We start from the raw sequence: 26,607 nt of genomic DNA on the forward strand, positions 1-26,607 counted from the left end.
ACAACTTATGTACAACTGTATCCTGAGTGACTAGTCTTAAAAAAATTATCCTTATGCTCCTGTAAAATCCTTTTGGAACTCTCAGCCTGAGTTATATATACTTAGACTAAATTTATTTGTCATGGACAGTGATTAGTGATCCTAAATCTTGTTGCAAAGACAGCTACATCTAAGCCATAGAAGTATACTTGTAAAATGTCTTGCTCAGCAGTCTCTCTCTGCTGGCTATTACTAACATAAGATTTTGAAAACATGTTAACAAATTGCATCCTGTGCTTACACAACTAAGGTAGAGTACCAAAGTACCACCTGTAAATAAAAAATAATCTGATAGACCTTGAGAAAAGGTTGTTATAGTATTCTTTCATATGTAATATGTGATTTGATTATTAGCTGCTGCTTCTCCCAAAAATACTGAATTGCAACATTTGCATCTCCTGTAATCAATATTCTAAAAACTTGTGTTGCAAGCTTTGATATTCCAAAGGAATTTGTTGCTGACAACAGTCCACCATTTGATTCTGTTGAGTTTTCACCTTTGCAAAAGTTGGATTTTGTTTACAATACTTCAAGTCAGTAACTATACTCACTGTTATAACCAGTTCAAATGGTGTGTTCAGTTTGCAGTCTTAAGTTGCATGCTATAAGAGTGATGTTCAGCTCATTTTGATGGACTACAGGAATGAGTCAGTGGATAGCATGCCTTCATGTATTGAACTGTGATTGCTAGATACATTCACACTTTATTTCCTAATCTACATGCTTGATGTGATTGCAGTGCTATCCAGGAGCATGTAGAATATAAACAGTGGGGCAGCATAAGTATGACTGTCATTCTTATCCATTTCAGCCACTCTATCTTGATGAAAAAATTCTATTCTGGAATTGGCTGAAGTGGCAGAAAGGACACGATTGCTGTAGGACAACAGCTATGGTCTTGCATCATTACAGTGCCGCCCTAATGGTTAATGGCTTTGACTACCGCATTGAAGGGCCCGTGTTCAAATCCCAGAGAAGTCATGAATGAATGTAAATTGTCTTTCCCTTTCATAGGAGCTACACTGCCTATTAGGTGCCTTCATAATAAAATAACCACTGTATCTGGCCTTAATAGTGGCCAGAGCATAAAATGGCTAGTGCCTGCCATTAAAAAATACATAATTACAACAGAGAGTGGCAGATTATAGCATAAAAAAATAATCTACATTTAACCCTTTAAATCTTCACAAGCTGTGAGTACAAGAATGAGAGCAGAAGCCTTGTTTCTGACTCATAGCTTATCAACAAATAGTGCCCTTGTCACTACTCATAATTCCAGTCCATCTGAAACTAATACTTGTTATCATACAAATATTAATTCCATCTGTAATTAGTGCCACTAATGTGATGCACACTGGCAAGACATCCACTGCATTTTAAAGACTGATATCGATAGGTTCTTTATTTTATTATTTTAGTTGAATAATTAGTGTGTTTTAAATTTTAACAATGTATCTTCGTTTTACTTTTTTTAAAGTTCCCAGAATAGGAAGGTGTTATATATGCAATTTAAATTTTATCATCACTTTCTCTAACTGTTGCTGTTATGGGTCCACATGTTTTTGAGTCATTAATATCTTAACGAATAAAATAGTCTTTTATCCCTAAGCATCTAATCTTTTACATCTTTCATATCTGTTAGTTTAACAACATTTTTAATGCAAAGCAGTAATTGCCATATTTCTATTCTTGTATGAATATGTTTTCTGAATTTCAAAAGCAAATGTATGCTTTCAGAACTTCCCAGTGCTGTCCAAGAGGAATATGATGGTTAGTATAAATTTTTGTTTAGAAATGCCTTATTCCCATGCTTATTTGGCTAGTTTTCTGTTTATAGAATAATTATATGCTATTAATATTTTTAAAATACTGATTTGCCCAGTGTGTTAGAAATACAGGGTGTCCGAATCAAATGTACCTATTTTGAATAGTCGATTAAAAACAAAGTTTTAGTGCTACGAGAGCGATATTGGCCACATGTGGGAGCTGAATTCATAGAGTTTGGTGACAATATTTTTTTCTAGTGTCTGACATAGCTGCACTTTTGCTGAGCCGATAAACAGAAAAATGCTATGAAGTTTTAGCAAGACTGACTTCTCTTGCTAAAACTTCATAGCAAGAGAAGTAAAAAATTGTTCTCTAGTATGTGGAACACAAATCTGGAGAACAAAAACCTGTGAAGATCTTCAGGCCTCCATAACCGCGGCTGTTGCTACTTCGACTCCGGAAATGCTGCACCAGACATGGCTGGAACTGGACTACTGGCTAGACATCCTTAGAGCTACTAAGGGAGCTCACGTGGAATTGTACTGATCATTTAATAGAACTTTTGTGAATATTGGTATCTAATTATACAGTTTTCTTATGCTTTATAACTCTCTGTTAAGTAGAACGACCTCTCCAAATTAGGTACATTTGATTCGGACACCCTGTATATCAGGAAATAGAAGTATAGTACTGCATATTATAGTTTATGGTAATGTATCATTTCATTGCTAATAAAAGATTGTTATTCGGAAGTAATTTCAAATCAAAGTAATCTGTTCAACTTAAAAGAATTAAAAAGTTCAGTTAGTGATTTATAATTCCCATTAAATGCATTTAGTGTTATGTTTATTGTGATTGTATGTAATATGCATGTAATTTTAATTAATTTTTTTTTTTTTTTACATTTCATTTGGGAAATGTTTACAAAAAATTCTCTAAGGCAGTTAGTCATATTACCTTGTCATAATGCTGGCAGTATCTCATAGGATGTTATCCTGTGAAAATGTAATGTAAAGTTTACTGTTAAACACCATATGGAGACTGAAAAATGAGTTATCACTACATCTGTGGGAGTATTGCCAAGTCCAACAAACATTTTTTCTTTGTAACTTGAATGAACTTAATAAGACACAACTTGTGGATACAAATCAAACTTCGCCACTTGTGGAGAAAAATGGCTTCTAGTACTGTAGTTAAATCATATGGAACGGTTGCCAACTCATTGTAATTTTATGGCAGTTATTGATTTATTACTGTCTGTCTATGAGAAGAACAGCTACCGCCACAGTCTTGATGGGTGGCAGTCGCTATAGCAACAGGGCTAGTATATTTCAAATAGGGGTGAAACCAAGGACTGCCAGTTCATCTTTGAATGTGCCAAGGCGGCAAACTGAAAAGTAAATCTTCAAGACACCCCTACGGGAAATGGGTCAAGGTTCATTTCTGTGGCAACAGACAGCTGCAGATTAACTGGTGAGAGTTTTTCTTACAATAGACAGACTGTGACAGGATTAATTTTACAAACAAATACATGTTACACTAGTCTTGTTTACTGTGATAACCAAATGGAGCAGAAATTACACTGATGTTTACAGTTGCAAGTGAAACAATAACAGACAACTATTTACAAATGTCACAGCAAAGCTTTTGTTCAAGAAAAATGTGTTTACCACAAGACTTCCAACTATAGCACATTGTATTTCATTGCAATCCAATTTCATAAATATTTTCATTTTTCATATTTCTTGATTTAATATACAAGGTGTTTCAAGAAGAATGACCCGAATCTAAAAAATCATAATTATTCAGATTTTAACCAGTTTTGATTAAATAATGTGTTGGTAGAAAAGGAAAAATCTCAAGTTTCATGCAGTTGTCAACAGGTAGCGCTAATGGTCTTTTTCGCCAGTCACTTCGAGGTTTGTAAGGATGGCGACTGCATAACAGAAATCGTTTTGTCTTCTATGCTTCGTGAAGTGCAAGTGCATGAGAAGATGGTATAAACAGTTCGAATATACAGGTTGCTTGTGTAAAGGAAAATCACCTGGTTGTCCCCGCATATCGGATAAAAATATGGAGCATGTCCGGTAGAGTTCTACACCTAAACAAAATCCACTAGCCAGTTAGGAAGTTAATATTCCTTCAACATCTGTCTGGCATGTTTTGCATTGATATCCGTGTTTTGAACGATACAAGATTCATTTACTGCAAGATCTTCAGGTAAGTGACAAAGGAAAATGTGTGAGTTTTGTGAATTAATTCTTGAGAATTTGTTAGAAGATGACAGTTTTGTAATATGCTTGGTGTTTAATGATGTGGTAACCTTTCATATCAGTGGCATCGTGAGCCACCACAATGTTAGAATATGGAGTATGGAGTTGCCGCATGAAATTGTACAGCATAAAAGAGACTCGCCCAAAGTTGTTTTTGTGCAGTTTCGAGGAAAGTTATATGACCAAACAGAAGATATGCACAACTAGAAACAGGGTTGCCACGCTACCTGGAAAACCGGGAGAACCGAGAAAAGTCAGGGAATTCGAAAATTGACCAAAAAATTCAGGGAAAAGTCAGGGAATTTAAGTATTTTTGTCAAAATCTGGAAAAGTCAGGGAAGTTCATACAATGATCCCGCCAAAAAAAGCGATTTTTGCGCCGACGTCGGAAGAGATAACTTTTTTGGCGAATTGCCTATCACGTGAGTGTCTGCTGGCATAGAGCCAATTTTCGCAGCTCCAATTTGATTGCCTTTTAGAAAGGCAAAGCAAGTTTCCCGCAACTTTTGGTTTCCAGTATTCTCGAGAATCGCATGTGCAGTGCATGAACTAAAGAAAGTACCTGTTCTCGTATAAAACAAAATGGGTTTAATCTTAGTATACGGTACCATGGAGGTTAGAATCAAAGAATATGTATTGTAAAGAAGGAAAACCTCTCTGCAACAGACGTGGCTCCGTTCCATCATAGAGGGAAACAGCTGTGCATACGTGATATATCTGCCGCCAAAGCTGGAAACCGGTGTCGAAGTTCGAAGGTCACGTTATCAAGAGTTCATTAAATGAATATCCTTTAAAATTTCTTTAACCACTTGTGCTAAAAAGACGTGCGTCGAGATGTTTTTGTCTCAAACTGCGAGCGACGTGAACACCACGTCGATAAGCATTTATTGCAAAAATGAAAATAATGTGGTGCACACGTCGCCTAACAACGAGATTGTTTATTTCTCGAGTTACAGCTCTGGATTGCACTCGCAGATGCGGAGCGAGACACTTTACCACTTGCTATATTGTAGCGCACGACACAAGAAAATATTTTTTGGCGTAGTACATGATAATAAGTAAATTAATTCATAGATTAGTAATTTTCAGGGGGGGGAGAACTATGAAAATCCGTTTTTAAAATTATTGCGAAAAATCCAAGAAGAAACGTCCTATGATAAAACGTTTCTTCTTGGATTTTTCGCAATAATTTAAAAACGGATTTTCGTAGCTTTCTTTTTGTCAAAGAACATTTCTTCTTAACACGTTTCTCAATTTCCGGTACACATCGCGGAGAGGGAAATTCTGGCCGCCAGATTCCGTCGCCAAATCCCTTGGCAAATTTTCCCTCCGCATTCTAGCAGCGTTTACTTGTATGGAAAATTTTCTTCTTTACATAGACCAAAGAATTAGAGATTCTTTGCATAGACGTTTTTTGGTTAAAATAATCTCCATGTATGGATTTGGCGACATGATGATGCGCAGTAAACGGGTCATTTTGGTCTTGGCGACAATTTTCAAAATCGTGCCAAAGCCTTACCGTATACTAGAATTTTACCACAAAATCTTTTTAAACTTTTCTTTTTAATAAATACCTTGCCATTTTGCAGTAAAATAAAAAATAGTAATGTGTCATCTAGGCTAACCATGTAATATAGCTATATTCGCTAAAATATCGTTGATTATTCTAATTCAATTTTTAAGTAATTATCTTTAGTTTTGTTATTCGCATAATTTAATGATGCTTCTTCCCTCTAAATTTATTAATTATTAGTAAATAATATTTTTAAATTTCAGGAAATTTTCTCTGGCATAATCTTGAAATTAATTCTAGCAGTATGATGACATACCATCACGAAATTTAATGCACATATTTTTTTCTTATGTATGCTGCGAACTAAATATAAAATACCTCAATTTATTAAAATAGATTTCTTTGTTTCGTTTAGCTGCAGAATGTTTGCAAAAAAAGCCTTATTTTATTCCAGATTGGGAAGATTCTAATCTCAATCTTCAATGGAGAAAACAACAACTATTATAATTATATTTGTGTTTTCAAGTGTTAAGGTGCTTTTTAAGAACATACCTCACACAAATTAAATTTACCTAAAATCTAACCTAACTATTTAGCATTGCGTTGTGATTTATAAGGACCGGATTAGCCTCGTGTTGAACTGGGGATGATCATGAGTAATAATTAAATAAAACATACATTTGTTATCCAATGTATATATCTTAAATTCTATTAAGTTTCTTAAGTGAAAAAGTAAACAAAATTATCAAACAAAGTATACCAAGAATAATTAAGAATAAATTTCCTCTGGGATTTATTGAATAATTAAGTGAATTTGCTACACGATACAAGTAATACCATAATTTACCTCTTAGCGTAGCCAACGTACATTACGCGGATAGACTGGAATTTTCTTGAAACGCACCTGGAAAAGTCAGGGAATTTCATTCTCCTGTTTGAGTGGCAACCCTGTAGAAATATTCTACACTTATAATTTTGGTGAGCAACTCTTCTCTGTCAATACAGTAGTTCTCTCAAATTCTGATAGACATTTGCTTCAATGTCCCATGACACATTTTATTTCATGGGACAAAATAGCACCAACACTCTCATAGATGGCATCCTTACTGAGAATAAATGGTTGACCAAGTTTAGAATACAACAGGATTGTGGCTTATGTTAAAGCCTTCATCATATTGTTAAATGCATCTTCACCTTCTTTCATAAGAACTTTTGTTTGCTCTCTCAGTTTGTGAAAGGGTCTTGCGATGGAAGAAATGTCCTTCACAAACCTATAGTAGGTGCAAAGTCCCAGGAAATTTCTCACCTCATTCTCAGGGACATTTCTGGTGTGTTTCCAATCTTTTAACTGCTGACATTTTTCTGTATCTGTACACACACCTTTGGCAGTGATGATATGTTCGAGGTAAATCACTTCATGTCTGAACAATTTGCATTTGGCAGGATTTAACTTTAGATTGACTTCCTTCAGTTTCTGAAGTAGCTTCCTAATATTTTCTAAATGTTCTTCATAACTTTCCTCTATGATGATTATATCATCCAGACAGGCTTTGTAGTAAAGGCCTCTCAATACGGTCTCCATGAGGCATTCGAATGTTGCCAGTTCATTACAGAATTCGAACAGCATCACCTTTAACTGCCAAAATCATTGTCCAGTAGTAGCTTTAAGCTTTCTTTTCTTCTAATCATTAAGCTTTCTTTTCTTGGTCGTTATGATGTATCTCTGCCTGGCAATATCCACTCTTTAAATTAAGCGTGGAAAACCACTTGCTTCGAGAAAGAGTGTCCAGAATATCATCAGTTTTAGGAAGAGGATAGCTGTCTTTCTTTGTAACGTCATTCAGCTGGCTATCATCAATGCAGAATCTAGTTGAACTGTCTTTCTGACCAGTATTATAGGAGGGGCTCAAGGACTTGCTGAAGGCTCTATAATGTCGCTTTGTTGCATGTGCTTTAGAAGTTTTCCTTCCTGTTTAGCAGTTGGTATATGTCTTGGATGTTGCTTGACTGGCAGATAAATTCCTGTATCATTTCTTTACTGAACCAAACTTGTTCCACCTCCATCAGAAAATGAGTGGGAAAAAGCATCTTGAAATTCTTTAATGATGCATTTTGGAGCACTCCTCTCTTCATCGCTGAAAATGTTCCAAATTCTGGTAACCATGCATGTAACAATTCAGTTTGAACAAGCAGTGCAATCATTTTCCTATAATTATTTTGTGTTTCACTAGAACAAGAGAAACAATAATTGTAAATAGTTTTATTGATTAATTTTCAGGATAAATATTTTAATATATGCGTATAATATTCTTTTTGCAATTGTTTGTCTTCTGTAAAAAATTGCTTAACTTCTTTGAAATAAAAATGTGTTTCTAGAACTAAAACTGAAAACAAATGTTAGAGTAAAAAATAGGAAGTTTTACTTGGAATTACTAACTAAAATAGAACTACATCTTTGGAACAACATCGTTCCAAAATGCAATCAACACTCACTAATGACAACAACACTCAGTGTTGCCACAGCTTAATTAAATTTTATATTACTATTTCCTGTCCCATCTTATCACTAAGAATCTTGGTTTAAATAGAGGTTTAGTCATTATGTCAGCAGTCTGTTTCTCTTTGGTTTGCTGCATAATGATTTACTTTTGTAGAACTTTCTCTTGCATGAAAAAGGGCTTGATATCGATGTGTTTTGTCTGTGATTGAAACCAAAGTTTTTGTGACTGTCTTATTGCAGCAATGTTATCTACTTGAGTTACTGGAACTTCATGTAAGTTGGTAACATCGCTAGTCATTTTAACCAAATTACTTGTCTAGAATATTCAGTAGCTACAATTATCTCTACTGCACTTGTTGAAGTTGCAACAATCAACTGTCTGGCTAATCCGCGATGCTCCACCACTAAATATTACTACTCCACTTGTAGATTTTCCTGTCTCTTTATATCCTCTGAAATCTGCGTCACTATAGCACTCCAGTATTTCTCGTTCATATGTATTCTTGCATGAAACACATTTAGTAAGAGAATCTATGTACCTGAATATACATTTCACTTCAACCCATTCATCCTTCAAAGGACTTTCAAGGTAACATGAAAAAGTGCCGACACAGTACACTAAATCTGGTATCATGCCTAACATAATATACATTAAAGCTCCTACAGCTTCTGTAAAAGGGAAAATTTCTGTGTTTGGCTTATCATTTTCTTTTCACTTAAACTTTCCTTCTGGATAGGAGTTGACACTAGTCTACAATCTTAATCCGAAATTTTTGAATTTTTCTTGCATAAGCTTGTTGACAAGTTTTGATACTTCCATCTTCAAGGTGCTTAATTTCAAATCCAAGAAAGTGTACTGCTGATTTAGTTGCAATTCTGAACCTCAATTTCTGTTTTCTGAGAAATGTTTTAGATTCTTGGAGATCTGTTGATTCTACCAAACCATCGTCAACAAATAAACATATGATTATCTTCTTGTCATTTTTGTTATATGTAAGCATGGATCTGTTTTGCTTGTCTTGAAGGCAAGTTGCAATACAAACTGCTGGAATAAATCTCCATAAAATTTATTCCAACAGCTTGATGCTTTTTTTTAGTCCGTGTAAACTGTGTTTCAGCCTACAGACTTGGTCAGAACCATCACTATACCTTTCTGGCTGTTGCATGTATATGGATTCTTCAAGTGTTCCATATTATATGCTGAACATACATCAAACTGAGAAATGTGCATTGTCTCACTAGCTGCAGTACAGAGAATTGAACAAACAGTTCCTAACATTACTGGACTTAATGTTTGATTGTAATCAACTCCAAAATGTTGAGTAAAGCCTCTGGCAACAAGTCTAGCCTTGAATTTATCAATGGATTCATCAGGATTTTTTTTGATCTCATAAACATATTTGCATGGTATAAGTTTAGCAACTTTTGATGATTTTTCTAATATACATGCTTTATTTTCCATCAGTGATGTCATCTCAGAATCCAATGTTTCTTTCCATCATACACTTTGATTACAGTTCATTGCTTCATCATAAGGAAGCTCTTCATAATCAGCAATTAAGTACCAGGCTCATCAGAATCAGGAATAAAAGTTTCATTTATCATTATAAAAGCTTCAAAATGCATTGGATTTTCAATTAAAGTCTATTTCTTATGGATCTTGACTGTGCATTATTTTGCGAATTAATATCTTCACATTCTTATTCTTCAAAATCTTCTGATATATTGCCAGATATTTCTTCATTGTGTTCTTTTTCTGAATTATCTTCTTCACTGAGAAACGTTTCTAACTTATCTTTTTCAGAATCTTCTTGATACTCAGAGCTAGGAATTAATCTGTGTTGATTTTCAGTAGGCAACTTTACCATTTCTTGACAATTTATGAGCTCCTCATTGGATATAGCATCACATGAACAGATCATACTGTTGGCGTTTTTGATCCATAGGTGGTATCTTTCATCTCCATTATACCTAATTAAATGAGATTTGTAGCTTTATAATCCATTTTCCTTCTTATTTTGCTTAGAAATATGGGCATGACAAACAGATCCTCTCATGAGATGTTTTATTTGAGGTTTCTTATTAATCCATATCTCAGCTTTTTTTGCTCAGAAATGTAAAGTGCTGTTAATTCTTCTGAATGCAAAATTGCATGCATTTTATCATTGTCTAACTCGCCTTCATTGCCACTGAGAAACTCTTAGACTGAATGTTCCAAGGATTTAGCATGTTCAAGCATATACTTAAACATATTTGAAACTTCTGGCTTTTCCTTGATAAAATACCCATAACAAAACTTTGTATAGCTGTCTTTAAATGCAGCTAAGTATTTTTTCTTCTGGAAAGATTCATCAAAAGGTCTACAGTTGTAAGCTGAAATTAATTGACCAGACTTGCTGCTTTCTTTCTTGTGCCAAATGATAAATGGTGTGCTTTGTCAAAAATATATGGTTCATACAGTATTCTTTCAAATGGCACTTTAATTCTTTCTCAAGCATGCTTTTAATATGATGTTTATCTTGATATACTTATCTTTGGTGATATAACTGCAACAAGGATTTGTCTGCTTAAGTTGCATGCACTTCTATAATTTTATCAGGGATAACTGGTTCCATATCTGTCTTGCATAAAGTAACACTGCTGATTCCAAACAGTGCTACTTGACTATTAACTTTCAGCAAGCATTCTGTAGCTCTTGTGTTAAATTTACTGTTTTGATTTATGTCTTAAGCAGCAAGTAAAGAAAATAAATTTCTGTTTATCTCAGATACATACTAAACATCTTTTAGTTAGATTCTTTGGATTTTTTACCGATAGTTGTTTTGACAGAGATTGTGTCTTTCCCAAGAGGAATTTCTAGCAGCACTGATGTTACAGGGACTATGAAATTCACGAAATCAATAAAATATGTGGAACAGTTCATGACATTATAGCTCCACTATAAATCCAAAATGATGTTGGATCAATCTCAGCTGTACTGGCTTCTTCATGAATGGACATCAGTGTCACATTGCTTGTATTTTTTTAATGGCTTTTGTTGAACTAGTCTTGGGTGGTCTTCCATCAGCAGTCTACTGTTTGCACTCTTTTATCCAGTGTCTCTTCTGCTTGCAATAATTGCAGATATTTTCTTTTCTTGCTTTTCTTAATTTGCCTTTTTTTATTGCTTTTTAGATTTTGACATTGCTAATGCCACTTGTTCACTTGTATTGCCTTTCTCATGACGTTTAAATTCTCATTCATGAAAGCAAAGCTATGCTGTTAACTCATCAACCATTCGCTTGTCTTCACACAAAAGTAACGAATATGATTTAAATGAATGGTATTAATTGGGTGAGACATCTTAAATTTTGCAACTGAGTAGTATGTTGGTTAATTTTGATTATTTCTTATCAAATCCTGAATTTAATTCATTCCATAATTTTTTTAATTTGGAAAGATGAGCTGCCATGATATGATGCTTATTCTTCTTGGAAAACTTGCATGCATATGTTGTATAGTTGATTTTCTGACGATGCTTCAAATAGCTTAATGTACTTCCAACTGCATTTCTCTAGCAGTCTGAAATCTTGTAACTTTTTCAAGCATTTCTTCTATCATAGAATTCGTTAATACCATCGTAGCACATATGCATTTTGAAACTTCTTAACAGCTTCATTATCTTTTTCTTGTTGAGTAAACCGAAACATCTACTTGAAGATTTTTCTGCTTTCACTCGAGTTCCTACCACAATCGCTAAAGCACCAGGATGATAGTTTAAAATAAATTTTATCCTGTATTTCCGTATATGCCACTCACTTTCATCTACTAAAGGTTTTATTTCAACCTTGGATAATTCCGTCCTTTCATTTTTATGAAAATGGAACACCTATTAAATTAGACTTAGCAAGTTTCATTCTACTCTTATCAGTTTAAAGCAAGGCAGTGTGGGACCTTCCTTGACCCGTAACCTAGAAACATGTTTCTAGAACTAACACAAAAAACAAATAGCAGAACAAAAAATGGGAAATTTTTATTGGAATTGCTAAGTAAAGTAGAAATACATCTTTGGAACAAGAGCATCGCGAAACACTATCTTCTAATGGCAACACTCACCTGTTGCTAGAACTTACTAACTAAATTATATATTATTATTTCTTTTCTTTTTTTTTAACATACTTTAATATAAAAATCATTTTCTTTTCTGCCGTAAAAATATCTGACTGCACCAAGGCACTAATGTGTTCAATCCCCACATTTTCCGATGCAAATAATAGCTTTGCAGTCTTCTTAGTTTTAACTACTATAGGTATTAGTAAGTAAAGTATCACATTATAAATGCAAATTTTTCTGTAGTATCTAATAAAAACCAAAGATTTAACTTAATTATGCTTACTATGAATTTTATATATTTTCTGAATTTTTTTTGAAGAGCTATATTTGATTTATTTTTAGTAAAAATTTTAGAGGAAGAGAGATTTTTAGAACTTTTGCTTTCAACGACCTCGAAGAAATTATGTTTTACAGACCCATCACTTTGGAAATGCACACCTTGTTATGCAGTTGATACAAAAAATGAATGTATGTATAGTGTATTTCTCTTCTAACTAACATTGTATGTGTGCGTGTACATATGGACAATAAATGAGTATATATGCCATATTTCTGTTGTAGCTAACATCATATTATATATAATGGCTTTTTATTATTCTGACTGTTTTAGTTATTTACTGGTCGTGCAAACTGATTAACAGAACTCCTGTTACCCATGATACATACCTATTTACATTTTTGCTACCTCCTGGAACAAGAATGTGGATTCCAGTTGGGTGTCATGTACATATCAAATGCATTGTTAAAGGTAATCCATTTATTATGCTCTGTAAGAATGACTAAATGTGTATTTAATTTTTACAAGAAATTTTTTTATCTAGAAATTTGAGCCTTAAAATTGGCTGCTGTTGTAAACATGGATCATTGTGTGTTTACATGTAGTTAAATTTCTTTCAGTAGTTTTGTATTGCGATTATTTGTTCTAGAGATGAATATACTTGTTTATAAAGCAAAATACTGTATAAACCAAATTTTTTATCATCTGAAAAAATGATCTCTAGAAAAGAAATATATCTTTAGTGGAAATACGGTATGGAATCTTTTTTCATATTTGGAAATATAAATCTAATTTCTGCTTTTGTGTATTTAATTTAATAATGCATATTTGTTGCATTGTTTGCATTTTATACAAAACCTTTTTATTACCCTTACTTATCCGAATCTAATTAGTGTTCTTAAATTCATGTGCAGTTGCTGAAATTCAATCATTAAATTTATATTATACTCTAGAGGGAATCTACTTTGGAGAGGTACTTTGAGGCAGGCATCAAAATCTTTTATTTTTTTTTATATATTATTTAATTTTTTGGAATTGTAATTTTCAGTAGCTTATAATTTTTTTACTGTTCATTTCTGAATATTTTAGTTTCTGTTGACACTTCTCAAAATCAAGGTGTTTTGGGTTATTCAAGTTTGAAAGGGAAAAATTATAGATGCTTGTGTTCACAGAACTTATTATCTGGCTTTTATTTTTTATGCTGTTGTTTGTAAACATGTATGCATCCAGTTACAAAATTGTTCTAAGTTATGTATATGATGCTTTGACATTTAAAAATTTAAAAAGCCAATTTTGTAAAAATTATGATTACCAATTAATATATTCCTAATGTACCCGCATTTAAGAAAATGTTATATTCATCATAAAACATAAAATATGAAAAGTTTGACTTCCATCACAAAAATTGACCAAGGTAATTAATTTTAATATTTGTGGTTTTTAAGGATTTTACTGCACCAGAAAATTTATCACCCTCTTTGAAGGGTCAATTAAAAGGTAAATTAGGATAAATATAGGGTTTTTTTTCATTTAAGCTCATTCATCAATATTATTTTTAATAAACTATTGTGTAACTTTTCTTACATTTGTAATTTTAATAATTAATAACTGTGTGGTGATGGTTATGAAATGAAATGTTGATGGGGCCATTAATTTTGTAAGTCACTTTAACTGCCAAGAAGTACATATAAATTAAAAATATTTAAATGGACTATTGTCTTAGCTAGAAAATGTCTTTCTGAGAGGTTTTGTCAACTGTATGGTTTCAGCATTATGGTAACATATAAATCTACAGGATCACACAGTTTTTTAAAGATGTACACTGCTCAAAAAAAAAAAAAAAAGACAGTTCTATATCTCCCGCTTTACTGGGCCGATTCACGAAATTCAAATTGTGTTCTTCATGTCTCGAAAGTGCGACTTAGGATATATATTAGATTTATATATAGCACTATTCAAACATAGGTTTTTTTGACACAAAATCGGACTTTTTCTGAAATAACATACCAATTTTTTTACATATTTCGATTCTACGACTCAAATTATGCCTAAATATTAAATTTTGTAAAATTTGGTGCGAAATTTACGGAAAAATTCAACAATTTATGTTGCCGCTCTTTATTCAGCTTGCGCCAAAATTCCTTCTTTCAAATAATGTTCTTTATCTTATATTTTTAATTATAATTGTTATTAATTTTAAGCAATTTTTTTTCTTTTTCAAATTTCATTTTAATTGTTTACGTTGCATAGTTTCTTTCGAATAACTGTTTTAAAAATTTCTATGTACTCATTCGAACTGCGTAGTTTAAATCAAAGGTGTATCGTTTATTTTTTTTTCAAATAATTTTCTTCATACTATATTTTTAGTCATAGTTACTATTTTAGGTAATTTTTAAATTTTTAGATTTTTAGACTTTTATTTTAGTTGTTACTGTTGCATTGTCTCTTCAGATAATAATTTTAAAATTTTCTATTTATTCATTCGAACTGAGCATTTTAAATATATTTATCAATATAAATTTTCCAGAATTTGATTTTATTTATTTGAATTGCGTTTCTTTCGGAAGAATACTTTGTAACTCAGACTATGATGCACTTGAAAACTGCATATATTAAAAGAGAAAATACAGTAAAGCACTCTTAACACGCCTTTCAATGTTCCGTTCAGAAAAGATATATATAAATAAGAGAGCTGTATAACCGACATTTTAACTCAGGACGACTTGCATTACACTGCTTTAAACAGTTTTATCAGTGTGCCCATTGCTTTACACAATTTTATCCTACATTTGGTTTCTTAAAATGTTATTCATATTTTAGTCAAATATTTTATTTTTGAAATCTCAAGAATCAAATATCATAAGATTAAAAAGTTTTAAATTAAAATAAAGTATAAATACTAAGTTTTACGCAAAAATTTATTTTTTCTTCTCTTTTTCTTCAGGCATTTTGCTTCATTCTTGCTCTTTTTCTTTTTCAAATTTTTGCTTACTTTTATCCCTAATTTTCTTCTTTCCCTCTACAGTTATTTTCAGTGCTCGCACAAGAAAATTAAGATTTTTCGATTGCTAGACTTCCATAAATTTTGCATTCTTGTCATTTTTTTTAAAATATCAATTACATGAATTGCATTTCAGCTGAAGGCAGCTTTTCATTTTCTAGTCATTTTAACTATAAATAAAGTTTAAAGTGAACTCCAAAGGATAAATATAATTAAAAGGATAAAAATAATTAAAAGATTTTTTGCTAAATGACAAAGAAATGAAACAGTCCAGCAGTGTTTATTCTGTACCACTGAGTAACCCGATTCTTATATCGGCTGAAACAATCTAAATCATATTAAAGATCATGTTTTTTTATACAATCTATAACGCGGGAGAAAAATGAGCTTCTTAAAACATTTTTTCTAAGAGGATTGATATAAAAATTTATATTTATATATATATTTTTAAAGCTGGGACTTGAACCAAACTGTCAAACTTTTAAAGTTTAATTTACATAGTGGTTATAATTAAAGTTCCACTTTGAAATGGTCATAAAAGGAAAACTACCGGACCAAATGTTATCAAACTTCGGAATCGTGTAAAGGAGGTTATGGGAATTTATTTTCTGCGGGGGGGGGGGGAGAGTTCACAAACTCACCACCAGGGGAAAAATGGCATTGTATGCAATATTGTTAAATGAAATAAGACATGAAAACATTGGTTTAAAATGTGTTTAATCGTCGCCGAAACATGTTACAAAGCATGTTCAATGTAGCGTCCAGTATTTTCCGAAAGCAAGTTAAATCTTACTGCATTCGCAACAGCAGTTCTTAGCATATCACGAGGAATGTTACGGACATGTCGGCGTATAAGATTTTTCATTTCTGCCAAACTTAGATTATCACCATAAACAGTGCTTTTGAGATAACCCCATAGCTAAAAGTCACAGAGATTGAGGTCTGGTGGAAAGAGGGGAAATGTCGGCCTATAAGACGTTCATTCGTGAAATGTTGCCTAAGTAACTGTGCAACACATGTGAGGTGGGGCCCAGCCCTGCATAAAAATCGTAGTATCTAAAATGCCACATTACTGCAGTTCGTGTATCACGGAACATTTTAGCATTGACTCTAAGCGAGCTGCAATCACAGTAGTCCAGCTGTCGACTGCTATTCAGAGAAAAATGGTTATGAAACTAGCTGTTATTCCACAGCAAACGGTGTGGAATGACTGCTATGCAATTGAATGCAGTAGGAGAATGCAATGGAACTAGGTAGATAACATAAAGGATTTCTTTGGCCCAAATTGATTAGAAGCATTTTGAATCAGTATCTTCATGTTTTAGGGCCAAATTCAGGCTTTAAAAATTACAAATTAGCGATCTGTAAGAAAACGATTGCCAGACTGTACGCACTTGTGCGAGTGATTTATGATCTCACATTTTCTAATCGTTAATTCGTTGTTTTCACGGACGAATTTCTCACTTACACGGATGGCGCACTTGACTTTTATCAAATTTAATGCCTTTAAATGGTAATTTGCTTACTTCAAAGTTTCTTAAGGGTATACAACATATTAAACCCGTGTAACAAAAGGTTAAGTTAGATTCCGACCCATATTTCGTTTAACAAATAAATTCCCATGACCTCCTTTACACGGTTACCAAGTTTGATAACATTTGATCCAGTAGTTTTCCTTTTATGACTGTTTTGATGTGGAACTTTAATTATAACCACCCTGTATATTATTAAATTTTAATTTGAAGCTATGCGTTATATGTATACCATGCGTAAGATTTTTGCTTTTATGGAAAAAATAAAGAATCGAAACAAATGTACTTAGGATAATGGACCAAAACTGGAAAAATTTCCCCTTCCTCCAAAAATAAAATATTGAAACTTCAACCTTGAATTTATTGGATTAGCGGAAATATTCAATTTGAGTTATCTTCTAAGTCCTAGTTCCGACAACAATTCCGTCAAAAATTCCGAATTACTGAAGCTGAAGTAAAAGGTTTAGTATATATTCACTGTATGTTAATAAAGTAATCAGAGTGTAATAGAATTTACGCTGATCCAACTTTTTGTCTGAATGCACAACATGTAATGGAAGAGAAGGCTTGTAGAGATCTGTTTTTGAAATGCCTCTAAAAGTAAATGTCATACTCCTTTTGTCTCTTCAATGTCAAAAAACTTTCCTTTGAGAGACAACTTTAGTTTTTGGGAAAGAAAAAAAAATCACAAGAAGACAAATTTGAAGGACATGCAGGATGATTGAGTACACATACTTATTTTCAGAATACAAGCGGTTCTCCGATTAGTTATTGAATAATGAAAAGATGCATTGTCATGCAATACAAAACATTTGGAATATGTTTTTTGACTGAATAACGTAAGATTAAAAGTCATCTTCTTAATTCACAGCCATTTACAAGTCAACTGCTCGGGCAATTGCAGAATTGTTTTGATTCTGAGCTTGTAAGACAAACCTAATATCACTGGATATAACCAAGAACATTCCTTCTTTAGCTCATATTCCAAGAATATTAAGTGAATACAATTATTGCAAAATAAATTGAATATTCATTTGCACTACAGCTTGGTAGTTTACTAACGAGTTAACAAAACTTAAATTCTGCTTTTTGTATCTAAGAATACAATAATATTTTAAATATTTATAAATAAAATATTAAATTGGAGATTTAATTGGAGCCTCACTTGTTGTTGCCTAGCATTTGAAGATTGTTAAATACTAATTGTTTGTTGCGAAGTCTAACCCAGGCTGCATGGTTGGTTTTCGTAGTGTTTTAGGTTCTCTTTTACAAAGTCTCTCTATGAAAACATCTTAACCAAATAGCTCCCATCTTCTTTCTATGTTCAAATAACCAACTAACCTAGTTTAAGTGCAGTTTCCAAGTGAAGTTACTAGCAAAACCCGAATACTCATTAAAAATCATGTAGCTTGCCAATCGGGCGTAACATGAAAGATACGGAACCAATATTTGAATTGCTGTTACGGTACACTGCTTCTAAACTTAGATGATCATTCCTTAATTAAATATAATTTATTTGTAACTTCTACTAGAGCTGACGGTAAGAACTGAAGTGTAAATAAATAATATTGTGTTCAATCTCGATTAATATAAAATTAGAAATATTTGCATTCAGACAGAAAGTTTTTTGAACTATTTGCAATAAATTTATAAGAAGGATTTACTAATAACCGTAATAATTACTTACATTACTGATGATTAGAATTCAGTTCTTGACAATTACATTCTAAATTAGAATTTTAAGGATATAATGAAAATACGATACGCATAAAAATACATTTCAGGATAAAAAAGGAATCGATTTTTTATGTTTAAAAACTTCTTAAATTCATTTAATAAACATCGTACCCTCGTTGTTAATTGAATCCAGAATTTGGGTGTCGTTTACATAATTATTCTTACTTGTCCACAGAACCTGCTGACTTATCCAGCCATTAAGTAGCTGCAGATCATTTCTACATAACCATTGAACTTCCATTAATTCGGTCTCTAGATAGTTGTATGTTTATATCATAATATGACTTTTATAAAAATGATTATTCTAAATCTTATGTTTCTATAAAAACATACTGTGCTTTAAAATATGGATGATAGTATCAGCCGCTCTTTAAGCCACTTCATAAGCAACAGCTTGTTTAGAAATAAATTATGCAGTTAATGTCATAAAATATTTTCGTAAAATTCAAATAAACATCAAATGAAGTTAAAGTAAAGTAGCAGACGATAAAACACCGAAGATAAAAATTTACTCTTACAAATATTTTTTTTAAAAAGGAAGAAAGAGAAATTAAAAAAAAAATAGTTAAAAATTTGAATAATATCATCTATAATTAAAAAAATAGCTTTTCATATAGTATTAATAAATATTTATTATGCGTCATTGAGGGAAAAAATTTCATATAATTAATTCTCTGTAAAATTTTACTTGAAATTTAAGATTAAAAATAGCTGTGGCAATTCACTGAAACAAAAATCCATAAACCACATTTGGCTTTATTATCGCTCAAAAAAAAAAAGATGCCAAATTTCAAAACGCAAAAATATGTGAATTCGTGTATATCTTAGAAAATTTTGAATAAAAATGTCTAATTTTTTGCAGATATGCTTAAAAATACACCTACTTTAAGATGATGGTAAACATTTTATAGGTTATAATTCAAAATTTTTTTCGAAAAATCTATAGAAATTATTTAAAAATAAAAATTTAAAAAATAAAACGCAAAAAATGGGTAAATTTTATTTGGAATGAACCAAAATTTCGAAATGTGAGAGAAAAAATCAAAAAAGTTTAATAAAAAAAGAGATATTAATAAATATTTGCCAAATTCAATTAACATTGAGGAGCTAAAATTTTGAGAGCTAATATTTTAAAAACTATTCGTACGATTTTTACAAAACTTGGTATTCTGGCATAATTTGAGTCGTAGAATCGAAATCTGTAAAAAAATTGGTATGTTATTTCAGAAAAAGTCCGATTTTGTGTCAAAATACCTATGTTAGAATAGTACTATATATAAATCTAATATATATCCTAAGTCGCGCTTTCGAGACATGAAAAACGTAGTTTGAATTTTGTCAATCGCCCCAGTAGAACGGGAGATATAGCACTGTCCCATTTTTTTTTTTTTTTTGAGCAGTGTACATCTTGCACAGAAAAAAAAAAAAAAAAATGGGGTAATTCTATATCTCCCGTTCTACTGGGCGAATTGATGAAATTTAGTTTGCGCTTTCCATGTCTCGAAAGCGCGACTTATTATATACATTAGATTTATAACGTAAATAGCATTGATCTAACATAGGTATTCTAACACAAAATCAGACATTTTCTGAAATGTCATATGCATATTTTTTTCCACATCTCGATTTTACAACTCAAATACTTTCAAAGTGCAAATTTTGTTATAATCGCACTCGTAGTATATAAAAAATTAGCTCCAAAACTAATATATATTTATAAATAAAATAAATTGAATAATATATATTTATAAATCTCTCTTTTTTTATTAAACTTACTTGATTAGTTCTTTCACAATTCGAAATTTATATTCAATCCAAATAAAATATACATTGTTTTTCTGATTTGTGTTTAAAATTTGTATTTTTAGTAATTTTTTTAATTTAAAAAAATTCTTAATTGTAAGCTATGAAATTTTTATCATTATCATAAAGTAGATGCATTTCTGTATTTCTAGGCATACCTGCAAAAAATTAAAAGTTTTTTATTTAACATTTCCCAAGATATACGTTAATTTATATATTAGCGTGTTCTGAAATTTGGCATATAAGTGATAATAACGCCAAACTTTGTTTAAATTATTTGAAAGAATGTATATTAATCACTCTTTTTTCCCGCTCAAGCACAATGAAAGGGAAAGGAAAATAGGTTATCATAAATTAAAAATTTCACTAGGCTAATTTTTGGCGCAAACTAAAAAAAAAAAAAAAAGTGTGGCAAAATAAAATTTTAAATTTTTCGGTTTCTCACCAAAATTTTACAAAATTTAATATTTAGGCATAATTTGGGTTATAGAATCGAAATATGGAAAAAACATCGGTCATCTGTGTTTCATATCAGAAAAAGTCCGATTTTGTGTCAAAATACCTATGTTCGAACAATGCTATATTTAAATAGAATACATATTGTAAACTATGCTTTCGAGACATAAAAAACGCAAATTAAATTTCGTCGGTCGGCCCAGTGGAACGGGAGGTATAGAACTGTCCTCCCCCCCTCTTTATGGTGTGTGTATGCATGCAGAGTGTACATCCTCTGGATAGCTGCTTCATTTTAGTCCACAGTCCTCTAGATAAAATGTATATTAACGAGATCCTCTTAAGTGATCATGCGTACTTTTTGAAAACCGCGTGGGGAATAACGATTTACTTTATCTGATCCTTTTCACTACAGATTACAGACTTTTTGCACCTTAACGCGCCATTTTCGTATAATCATTCCATTACAAAAGTTGCTTATTTCAGTCTCCTCTACCTGCGTTTACATTTCTGCCACATATCATAGAATCACCCTATATATATTCAAAATGCAACTCTATTAGTTTATTTAAGAAAATGTATCAAGAAGTTGCAAACGAACATATTCGGATAGCACATAATGAGTTTCTTAATATTGATCAGCTCATTTTTAATCCCCAAAATTCATTGGAAGATGTTCTCATTCATTTATATAGCTTAGAAATTGAATACATCCCCCTTACTCCGAAATGCTTATATAAACCCTCGACTGCGAAATGTTTAGAGAAATTGTAAGTGTAAATCCAACCAGCAGAGATCCTGCGAATTTTCATAGTTTATTCTGTGACTGCCCCCCGAATTTTGTCTTCTTTCTGGGATAAAATTACTGCCTTATTTTTAAGTAATAATACAATCTCATAACTTTGGTATTCGATACTAACTAGCTCGTGTTCACATTATGCATGAAAACCACATACCACCAGCTGGGTCGCCGGAATCGTATCGGCACAAGCTATCACTGGTCAGCGGTCTTATCTTTTGCCCACTAGGTGGACTACAAGTCTGTTTAAGTCATTTGGGAATAAATCTCTTCATTTGTTATTAATCTTCAGTTTATTCCTATATGGGTACTTCGGTATTACCGCAACCACCTTCTTAGATGTCGCCAAACTGTGTCAACCATACTCATAACATCTCTTTAGATAACCGCGTATCCATAAGTGCAAGTTTAAATAAGCAAACGTCGCCATTTTCATACATGCTGTTTTGGTTGTATTAGATGCTCTAAAGGCAAATTGCGATATTTTTGGTCTTCAGCTGAATTTCGAAATATGCGCTTGTGGGATTTGCCTGCAAACGAAAAACGCTTTGCGAAATTTTGCAGGACGTTTTGGGATATTTTGCCACAAAGGCGGGACTATTCAGATTCGTATCTGATAATGCATTTTGGTGACAACCGTTTTAGAAATACAGCACGAAAATGTGTAACGAATACGTCGGCATTCGAAGCGGTAATTAGTTCCGAAATAGTAGTCTGCCATTTGATACTGCAGTCAGATTTGTATACTGCTGAAGTAAAAAGTTTGCTTGGAAGAGTTAGAAATGACCGATGAGATTGTGATAGACTGGAATTACATGCGGGCGATACCATTTATAAGTAGTTTTATAAATTGTTTTCTGGGATAAATACTGAAATAAAATTAAAATATGTACCTTACAACAGGTATGATATGAAATAAATAACTTTCTCCGATTTGAAATTATCATTCGTTTTCTTCTTTAAAAAATTGCCAAACTGCCGCAATGTGGTTGCAATAATATCAAAATACCGTTGTATGTTTGGGAATACTGTTGTAATCATTTCATAACAGTATGCAGTATTTACAACAGTTTTTCAGCCTCATGTTGGAATAAAAAACGCGCAACCTTATTTACATATCAGCATTTCATTCATAAATAATTCCAAACCACTACTCGAAACGTTTCGGGTATTACAGTATTATTAAAATATTCCAAGGATGCAAATTTCTTTCTTATTAAGCTGAGCATTTTCAATCCTATATTCATAATGAAATTATTTCAGAATATTAAATAACTCAGCATTCTGCTTTGATAAGCTAACGTTCAGAGTGAGTAAGGATAATAACATACTTTTTGGGTTGGATGAAACCAATTCTATCAAGCAGGAAATTAAAACTGTATCAGCAGACACAGCTCTTAAATGAAGATGCTTAATAAAGCTACACGCTCATCAAAGGGTCGCATAACATCAAAGGAACCGTGAATTTATTTAATGGCTGCGTTGTTCTAAATGTAATTTGCATCGCATTAGCAGGAAATCGGTGCTAGACGAAGGCGATATGAAAGAAGTATTAAGTTTCACACGAAGAACTTATCGTGGGTTATTGGTAAAACTGTATTTGCTAATGAATCTTGAAACATCGGTGAACATTTATTTTTATTGAACGAAATTAGTTTTGAAAAACTAATTTCGTTCAATAAAAATAAATGAAAGTTACTCCGAATATCCTATGAATTTCGAAACTTATGAGATTCCAATACAACTTCCTTTATTAGTGATGAGGAATCAAATCTTTGAGACAAAAACTGAGGAAAATAGCACCATAATATAGCTGTTAATATCGGAAGTTTTTTTTTTTTTTTTTTTAAAGGTCCTTCCCCACCAAATTCAGCCTTCGTTCTCTCTACCTCAGTTCGAACCCTAAACCACCTTCAAAGCAACATAAAAATATATAAATTAAGAGAAATGTGAGTAATTTAGAGAAAGAAATGAACAGAACAGTATGTCATAGCGTGAAGTTTAAAGGAATCATGTGTTTCCCCAACTATGAATAAACGTTCTGTAATATTAAAAGATTACTTGGAAATGTCAAAACTGCTGTATTTAAATTTACGTTGCCAGAAGAATCTGTACAGTCATTCGGTTTCCTTTTCTTTTGAAGGAAGAGACGTGAAAATTGTGCAGTGCCCTTGCTGGGACTCGAACCCTGGACCTCTCGAATGCGCGTCGACTATGCTTCCAATTACATCACGAAGGCATGCGGAAAGGAGGGAAAAAATACATGATATACCTTCCCTTTTAAAGGGCGACTGGGGGTGAGGGGACACATTGGCAAAATCCTGGTGGTGACGAATTATCATCCACGACCTTTTAGTTCGGGCGCCACTGTACAGTCATTAGGTTTTTGGTGATGAAGACGTGATTCAGTGCCCTCACCGGGGTTTTGAACTCCGGACTTCCCAAATACGCGTCAAGTGTACTTCTAGTTACACCACGAAGACATGCGGAAAGGAGGGAGAAAATCCTTACAAATATTAAAATATCTTCAGAAGTATGATGTTCTTGCGTGATAAAAACTCTCACTGAATCTCTTGCAAACTGTTTTATTTCAGTATTGAAGTTCTAGAAGCAGAATTTTCAATGAAAACTAACTAGCTGACCGTCACATCCAAGTTAGAGATACATGTTTGAGACGAATAACGGACTTTAGCTCTTAGATGCCCTAATCCTGTTTTTTTACCTCTTGTTCTGGTTTGTTGGAACTGATTCCGTATTAAGAAGATATGCTGTCTAGAAACATTCAATGACCTGGCTTCGTTTGCTGGCCTTGCATCCAAATACTCAAATGCTCTGCACTTAAAATGACATTCTGAAAGATGATGGGATACTGTTATTAGAACACATTGAAATTGAATATTCAGATATAAATCTGCGTTTATAAATAAATAGTTATACATTTCGCTTGCCTTGTAACTGAATGATGCTCTTATTTTCATATTTCTTCAAGGTGTATAATAATTTTGACTGCGTATTAAAAATGAGAGCTAGCCATATATGTTTTTTTTTTTCAAAAATATAATTTTGCTATTTTTTTTGAAAGCATTTATTTCCATACTTTTAATATAATTTTGAACAACGGTGCACTTCTGAAAGTCATTCTCATGAGCTGAACTTTAATCCTATGCATCCTGACTGAATTTCTTAAAAACAAAACTCACAAAAAAAAAAAAAAAAAAGAATTGTTTCTCTCAAGTGTATAATTTTTGTCATCTCTTTAGACTGCTCTCCCCTTCTCTGCAGAGTTTTGTCTCACACCTTGGTAGTGCAACGTGCGTACATTTGAAGACCTGTGTCCGATATAAATTTGCTGCTCACTGAGTGATTCAGTTACCAGTTGTCTGCAATGGCAGCTCTTTATTATATCTTTTACGATAGATGGTGTAAATAACATATATTTATTATTTATAATTTCGAGTTTTCATCTTATCTTATTGTATTTCTTCGCTCACATTTTTTTGGTACTTACATACTATGACCACTACCTGGATATTTCGCCAAAATTGGCGAACCTTGTAGGTTATACAGGTTAACCCTAACATAGGTTATAGAGGGCGCTAAAATAAAGAGTATTGTCCCGCACTTGCTATTACTCCACCTCTTTTTGTTACATTTACGCAGATTATTACGTTTAGGTTAAACAGGTGAAACTTTTTGTGATTATTTTTTTCTCAATGGATATCAACATTTTCCAAATTCTTTCAAATGAAGAAGATAGAATTTTTCAGAGATGCCGGAATTTTACCCAAAGAACGCGTTTGTGAAAACGGCTATGATATGAAGTTTTACAATTCAGGATTTTGTTAAAGATGCAAACATCCTGCAATCAGGATTTCATTGAAGATTCCGACACCAAAATTTTGTTGACAAGTTTTGACATGCAATTTGTTGACATGTCAAAACTTGTCAACAAAAATTTGGTGTCAGAACTGGTACATGGTTTGAAAACAGTCGTATTGAATTTTTAAAAGCTTTAAGATTTATTTATTTTTGGGTATATGAACAGTCGTTCATTAAATGGCCCAAACATCAGTTGGATTTATCCAATAAGACTGTTATTGATTGGAATAATTATATGCGTGAAGTGCGTGTGAAGAATAATCAAAATATTAAAATTGGAGGGCCCGGAATGATTGTCGAAAATGACGAAAGCCTTTTTACATGTCGAAAGAATAATCAAGGTCGTATCTTGCCACAACAGTGGGTTTTCGATGGAATTTTCCGGGAGATAAAAGAAACATTTCTAGTCAGTTCCAGGTTAAGTTATGTTATTTAATTACGGCAAAGCCTCCAGGGCTATCTGCCTAAGGGGAGGATACCTTCGTGGAGGACTTTCTAAGGAAAACTGGCTCATATACACGTTACACAGGGGAAAAACCACGAAAACACCCATGCAGCCAGGCCGTTCGTGGGATTCGAACCTCGGACCGAACTACCAGTGTTCAGCGACTTTACCGCTCGGCCGCTGGTGAGCCAGTCATAGTTCCAGACCGGAAGGCAACAACATTTCTCTGTGGAATGGTGTTTGCTACACCTGGGTGCCTGAGCTCTAGGCTCTACCCCCATGTAGAATAAATTATAAATTTCGAAAGAGGTATAAATTAACCTAACAAATCAGTATAATTTTTTTTTAATATTGTTTTTAGATTTATGCTAGTAGAAAGTTCAAGGCCTAGTAACTAAAAACAACATTAATGCATGAAATCCAAAATAATATTGCTAAAGGCTCAACAATAATGTCAGATTCGTGGCCTGGATATCAAACAGACGAGCTCATTGCTG

General features: G+C 32.6%; 1 protein-coding gene across 3 annotated transcripts in view; it reads left to right on the forward strand.

Moving 5' to 3' along the window:
- Window positions 1-26,607, forward strand: part of LOC118196402 (cytochrome b5 reductase 4) — a 160,077-nt gene that overhangs the window by 51,331 nt on the left and 82,139 nt on the right. For 2 of the 3 annotated variants that reach the window (XM_035367853.2, XM_035367852.2), the window contains exons 9-11: window positions 1,777-1,809; window positions 12,527-12,652; window positions 12,795-12,932. In XM_035367853.2, the coding sequence (XP_035223744.1) occupies window positions 1,777-1,809; window positions 12,527-12,652; window positions 12,795-12,932 (297 nt within the window). The remainder of the gene's footprint in view (window positions 1-1,776; window positions 1,810-12,526; window positions 12,653-12,794; window positions 12,933-26,607) is intronic. The other variant, XM_035367854.2, reaches the window with a different exon arrangement.

This window comes from Stegodyphus dumicola, chromosome X2, assembly GCF_044657685.1.
Source record: "Stegodyphus dumicola isolate Sdum_Otavi_A_Nest chromosome X2, ASM4465768v1".
In the NCBI taxonomy this organism is placed as follows: domain Eukaryota; kingdom Metazoa; phylum Arthropoda; class Arachnida; order Araneae; family Eresidae; genus Stegodyphus; species Stegodyphus dumicola.